This window comes from Melanaphis sacchari, unplaced genomic scaffold, assembly GCF_002803265.2.
Source record: "Melanaphis sacchari strain LSU unplaced genomic scaffold, SCAv2.0 Contig45_pilon_pilon, whole genome shotgun sequence".
Classification (NCBI taxonomy): Eukaryota; Metazoa; Arthropoda; class Insecta; order Hemiptera; family Aphididae; genus Melanaphis; species Melanaphis sacchari.
This window is the reverse complement of record NW_020271303.1, coordinates 428,114-435,560: the sequence shown is the minus strand read 5'-3', so window position 1 is coordinate 435,560 and position 7,447 is coordinate 428,114. Positions and strand designations below refer to the sequence as shown.

General features: G+C 25.9%; 1 protein-coding gene across 1 annotated transcript; it reads left to right on the top strand.

The window, feature by feature from the left end:
• Positions 1-3,281: 3,281 nt before the first annotated feature.
• Positions 3,282-7,447, top strand: LOC112598196 (probable multidrug resistance-associated protein lethal(2)03659; the record flags this gene model as incomplete). The annotated part of the gene is given in 11 exon segments (XM_025344591.1): positions 3,282-3,369; positions 3,848-3,931; positions 4,376-4,486; positions 4,569-4,703; positions 5,249-5,459; positions 5,761-5,983; positions 6,066-6,222; positions 6,294-6,432; positions 6,497-6,604; positions 6,706-7,005; positions 7,071-7,447. Coding segments are annotated over 10 exon segments (1,838 nt in total), but the record flags the coding sequence as incomplete, so codon positions are not given.

Sequence of the window (7,447 nt, the reverse complement as noted above, 5' to 3'; positions counted from 1 at the left end):
TAAACTTAAATTTAAGTTTTATTTTTATTATTTAGTATTATTCGTTTTGTATTTTTAAAATAAATGTTTCATTGTAAATTCCCAAAATATTCCATTATAAATGGATATTAGATGGAAAATTACAGTTGTGTTAATTTAATGAGATGTCAATGTAAATAAATTAAAAATTGCATCAATGATGTTTTTATATATAAAAAAAAATTGTTCTGGGTACAGGCCTGGTGATCACTATATCAGCATCCAATCACCATCAATTGAAAACTCTTGAACGACCGCTATTCAGAAAAATCCCCTTCACCACGCCACTAGACACTGAGTGGCCTCAACTATACACCTCGTATTTTCTACATTGAGATTGAAATGTAACAATAATAATATTACAGTTCAATAGTTTCTATATTCATAGTCTAAGATTAACTAATTAATTAGATAACCTATGTAAATCGATGTGTTACACGACAGCGACGAAACATGTCAAACCACGACTTTCTCGCTAGTTTGCAACTGCAGTTGTTAATGATTGTGTGGGTTCTAGAGCAGAGAAATCCAGTGATCCACGCGACCGACCACTGCTTGGTAGGGTATGCAGACACGGTGAACTGGCGGAACTTATTCCGCCAGGTTCTCAACCGTTGGAAAAATACAAAAATGCCCGACGAAAATCTACGGCAGTGAAGGCTCTGGCCGTCGGACGACGCGGAGGGGTAAAAACGCCTCGCGACTTGGAAAGCCTTTGAGCTCACTTGAAAGTTGGCGGTAGATTCGAACCGCGTTTGAACATTAACTAATATCTAATTGTTAAGGGTACTAGGGCGTATAGTTAATTGTTTTTTCATTGTAATTTGTAATTATTAACTTTTCAAATATAATAATGCATTATATAATTATTAATTTATATGATATGTTAACCCTTTCAGACTAGGATAAAAATGTATAGGAATATATATATTATATAGTAAAAACGGATAGGAAATGTTATAAGTTCAACCTCAAACGTTTAAAAAATGTTTATAATTTTCAATTTGTGTCATATGGGTTAGGTTAAACTACCTAATGGAGGCTGTAGTTCTAGGAATATATTATGTTGCATAAATACTTACGTGTTATGTTGAATTTGAATCAAATAGTGAAAAGGAATATCTTTTATAAAAAATTCCAGAGATTAAAACCAAAACATTTTTTTCCAATTTCTATTTTAGTTTTGATTTCACCGATTTTCATTTGTTTAATTTCGATATCGTTAGTAATTTTTTTATATTAATTATTAAACAATTTGCGTTTTTTGATACATTTTATTTTAATTAAAAAAAAGTTATCTGTAGCCCACCCAGTTTTATATGTTATTAATACTAGTGGTGTAGTGTAAGCCCCTACAGGTTTGCTGATAACAATTTAGCCTACCCAAAAATAGAGCTCTAGTTGCGTCTATGATAAGCGCACAAGACTGTACCTATAGTAAAGAAACAGCGCTAAATAAGTTTCCGTGGGAGCTGTAGTACAGTCTCATTATAGCACACTACATCTATAGTTAAAACTTAAAACTATAATTATTTATAATAATTTATAACAATAATACCTATATCAGCGGCTAAGCTTGATAAACATCTATGTAGGTAATTATATAATATGTTACTTTAGTACCTATATTATTTTAATTAATAATCTCAAAGTTTGTAAATCAATAATCTTTTTAAAAAAAATATCTAAGTAAAAATTAAGAAATAATTAATATTATTACGAATAACTACCGTTTTTGTTTTTGTAAAATTACTAATTTTTAATTCTTTGAACTAGAAATTAATTTAAAAGTTAGCGATAAGTTATAAATCATAACAAATATAATTCTAATGTTATACCAAACATATTTTTTTACAAAGTTTAAAAAGCAACGGTTTATTATTTTTTTTATTTGTGTGCAGTTTTAATACAGTTTTATACTTAATTAGTGGGCACCGGTCCAATGTGCGACCTACATATACATTTTCGGTCCAGTGTGCGATCTACATATACGTATTGACCTTTACTGCATTTGTAATAGTTATTATAGTTATTAATTAGTATTATTTTATTCTTTAAATTTATCCATATTAATAGTTATTATAGTTATTAATTCATTTATAATTAATTATCCTTCTTGTCTGATAAGAAATCATCGTAATTTTATGTATAATTATTATGTCATAAAAGTATCTTTCATGTCTGATAAAAATTCGTCAAATATAGTTTGTTTGTTTGGGTGATACAGGTATCCTAATGTAGCACTCATAATAAAAAAAACAAATTTACTAAAATCACTGTAACGTCGTGTTTAAAATAACGTAATTCGACAAAGACAGTGAGACTGTAACTGAATGCCGAACGGTTTACAATTATCACGTTTGTGTCTCTATTCTCTTCACAAAAATAAATATATTTCCCCATGCTATATAGAAAAAAACACAAGTTGGCTGTAGGTTGCACGTTAGCCCGGCAAAGATAAGGACAGGTCAATTATCAGTTGTAGGTTGCACATTAGACCAGTGCCAATTAGTGTTATCTGACTAAAACTGATTATTTTTATACCGGGTTGTTCAGTTTATTAAAGTTAATATTATTAAGAATATATTTTTACGTAACAGATTAATTACAATTCTATTTAAAAATAATAGAATAATTACTATATTTTACATCTTACTAAATAATTACAGTCTTTTATGAAAGTCTTCGGTAGCTAATTCATATAAAAGATGTAAAAAATACATACTATATATATATTAGGAAATTATTATGAGTTATATGTGATGAAAAAATGAAATACTAGATTTGATTATTCACAAAACTGTAACTATAGAAATTAACACTATACTTGTAAAAAAAGACCCTGAAAACTGTTATGTATTACACATTAGTGAATAAGTCAAACAAATCGCACTTTGTAACAAAAATAAAAAACATACTTTTTACAACCTAAGTGACCTATAAGGAACCAATTATCTGTTTAGTTTTGTTCCATAGCTTTTTTTTTAAGCCATAACTGATAACTTGTTCCTATTTTAGTGTTAAATGTGAAATATATAATTGTTGGTGATCTAAACTCGTATCCTGTTATATATATCGTTACTTAATATTTTGTTTTAATTTCAAATAAAATGTATTTTAATATAATAGTTAGTATATTTTCAATGTTTGAATAACATTTTTATTTTTGAAAAAAATTGCAGTAAATAACAATTTTTATTTTGTTTTAAACCAGTTTATTTTACATACAAATTGTATAGAGTCTAATGTGTGAAATAGTAAGTTATAATCTACAGTAAAGACATTTGAATTGTTTATTCAACGGATTTATACAAATTATTAAACTAAATCTAATTTTAATCATCAAACACAGTATGTAATTGAGATTTATAGAGCAATGTATTAAAATATGTTAGTGTTAAATATAAATTTAATTAGTATTAATTTAAATATGTACGGTGTATTTTATTTATTTTGAACAAAAATATACAGTTTATATATTAAAATTATGTATAATAAGTATGATATAGAATGTTACCTATAGAAATTATGTTAAAAAGTTGGCAATTCTCCTCGTGTGTCGAGATTCTTCTCGAAATTCGAGTACTTTATATTGTCAAATCAGTATTATTTTTACCTAAATAATTATAGTAGTAAATCATTAACTAATATCAGTTGAAATTTTAATTTTATTGTATTTCATAAAATGTACTTAAGATTCATATACTTTTATAATAAAAGTATAATATATAATAAATGTATAATTGATAAATGATCAAGTTTCAATGGCTTTATATATTTTAATATTGATAATTTACTTTCAATTTAATATTTTTTTTTTATATTTTAGGTCAAGAATGGATGCTGGAAATAAAGAACAACAGCCTCTAAATCCACGAACCAACGCAAATATCTTTGAAATCTTTACGTTTAGGTGAATTTTATTAAAATTATTAATTAATAACCAGGAAAATATGTAAATTAAATTATAAATTAAAAATATATTTTCAAGGTATTTTGAATCAAAATATACCTATTATTTCAGTTGTAACTTTGTAAGTTTTATTCGATATAACTTGATTTATTCCTATGATAATAATACTATCTTTATTTACTTACACTAATTTATTATGTGTAATGCTTTTAAAGTATATTAAATAAATAAATAAAATATTTGAACATTTTCTAATATTTGTAAAATTTAAACATGATAATAATGATTTATAACATAGTTTTTTTAGTAACCTCATTTAATTAGGTTTTATCTTATGTTAATCCGTGTTTAGACTTTAATAATCTGAATATAGTTAATATGTTTTTGTTATAATAATTCGAAATTGTTAATTAATTTCAATTATGGTTTGTTTGTTTGTTTCAGCTGGATTTTTAAACTTTTCAAAGTTGGTCGAAAAAGGGATTTAGAATTCAATGATTTATATATACCTCTAAATAATGACAGATCGTCGTTATTAGGAATCGAATTAAAGAAGTAAACTTGATAACATTTTAAGATAGTATTTAAATAAATAATTCATTTTAATTGAGTTATATTTTCCCAATTTTTTCACTAGGAGATGGAAAATCGAGATGGTTAATGCAAATAATAATTATAGAGAGCCTAGTTTGCTAAGGGTATTAGTTCGAATGTTTGGTGTTAAATTTGTATTATATGGAATAATACTAGCATTTGTTGAAATTTTTTTAAGGTAAATTTATTAAATAACTATTGTAATCCAAAAATATATTCATCGCCTAATGCTGTTTTTAAAATGAGCAGTAATTTTACTATAATTTTATTTGTTGTCTAAACTCTTAATAATATAGGTATTCTAATGGGATAATAAAAAATAATTGACTAAAAATATTGATTTCATTATTCTTAATAACATAATAATGTTATGAAATACATTTACTGTTTATGATTAAAATTTGTTATCGTTATTACTTATTAGATAGTTCTTAACTGCGGTGTTCAAAAATTTAATTTCAAGGTTTTATTTAAACTACATTTATTATTGTATACTATTTGGAGAAACCTTTGAATTAACTGTATTTTTTATTAATTGTAAATAATTAAATGGTTATTTATAAGTTACTAGAAATATGTATATTATAAAATATAATATAAAAATGTATATCTATTACATACACGGTATATTTAGATATGTAAATTTTAGTTTTATTTATTTTTCTGTATTGTTTTAGTATAAATAACAAATTATTTTGTTATTTATGAATGTTTTTTCTATAGAATGTCTCAACCTATACTTATTGGTGGATTATTAGAATATTTTAGCCCTGAAAAGTCTAATATCAAAGACTTGAATCATGCATACTTTTATGCATCTGGTCTATTGTTAAACATGTTGGCTAATATAATATTGTTTCATTATTCACAAATGGAAATGTGTCATCTCGCAATGAAGATTCGAGTGGCTTGTTGTTCAATAATATATAAAAAGGTATATCAAATTATCAACATAAATATATTTCAAATTAAAAATAAGTAAAACAGATTTGATTAAATATAGATATCTAGAAAATTAAATTAACATTTTTTGTGTATAAATATGTTACAAAAATGTATTTAATTTAAATTTTTAATATTGATATTTTGATTGGATCGTTGCTTTAAAATGTACTTGGTAATTTAAATTCGTGACGAATTTAAAGATAGTTAATAAGAGAAAATAAACAATTTCTTGTTGTTGAGAGTCTATAAAAAATCATTGTAGTTTTCCTTATTTTTTGTCTTAAAAATAGGCATTGCGATTAAGTAAAACATCTCTAGGAGAAACCACAATCGGTCAAGTGGTAAACTTGTTATCAAATGATGTAAATCGGTTCGATATAGCATTTTTATTTATACACTTTTTATGGATCGGACCTCTGCAAACAATTTTAGTCACATATTTTTTGTGGCAAGAACTTGGCGTATCATCATTAATTGGAGTGGCTATATTTCTTGTATTTACTCCACTACAAGGTATGTATAGAAACTATTGTCATAGATTTAATGCATTTTAAAAAGACATACAACTAGAAGTAAGCAAACATTTTAATTTAAGGATGGCTGGGAAAGAAAACTTCCGAATATCGGTCAAGAACAGCCTCTAGAACCGACGAAAGAGTAAGGTTGATGAACGAAATAATATCAGGTATACAAGTAATAAAAATGTATACTTGGGAGAAACCTTTTGCAGTGCTTGTACAATTAGCAAGAAAGTATAAATTTTGGATTTACATAATAAAACGTGATAATATACAGTTTTTAATTTTCATTTAAATTATTATAGGATGGAACTTAAACATATTAGAGGTGTGTTATTCATCAGAGTATTTTTACAATCTTTTATAATATTTCATCAAAGATTGACGTTGTTCATAAGTATTTTGTCATACATATTATTAGGAAACTACATCAACGTACAAAAAGTAAAGTCAAATTCAAATATATTGAAATAGTATTATATTTTATTTTTTGTAAACTTTTTTTTAGATTTTTATCATATTATCGTATTTAAAGATATTGACAACAATGACAGTATTTTTTCCACAAGGTATTTTAACGTTAGCCGAAATGTTAATATCCATTAAACGCATTCAGGTATAAATAAAAAACAATACTGTTAAAAAAAAAAAAATCATGTTAAATTCTAAAAATAATTATAAATAGTTAATAAACTTATAATTTTTTTGTTTTTAAAGGCATTTTTCCTACAAGACGAACAAAACGAAAAAAATAAAAATAATAAACCACGGCCTTTAAAACCAGAAGCAACAACGATAAATAGTATTGAAATGTTAAATTTTAATAGTGAACATTTTGCAACGATAAAAAATGGTAATGAAAAATATACCGACCAATCGAATACTTTTGGAATAGACGTTTCAAATGCAACGGCTAAATGGATACCAAATCAACCCGATAACACATTAAATAACATTAATTTATCCATTAGACCGGGGCGGTTGGTTACGATTATTGGACCCGTAGGAGCCGGAAAAGTATACAACTGCGCTTTAGAAAACCATTAAAATAATGACACTATAAAAACTTCTTTATTATGCAGAGTTCATTGATTCAAGCGATTTTAAGAGAATTACCACTCAGCGAAGGAAGTATTACCGTATCTGGTACAGTATCATACGCATCTCAAGAACCATGGTTGTTTAACGGTTCAATTCAGCAGAATATACTTTTTGGTTCGCCGATGGATTATAATCGTTATAATGAAGTGATAAGAGTATGCGCGTTGAAAACCGATTTCAAACAACTTCCGTATGGCGACAGATCTTTAGTAGGAGAGAGAGGAGTTTCACTTAGTGGAGGTCAAAGAGCGAGAGTAAATCTAGCGAGAGCTGTATATAAACAAGCCGATATTTATTTATTAGACGACCCTCTGTCTGCTGTTGACATGCACGTCGGAAAACATTTATTTGAAAAATG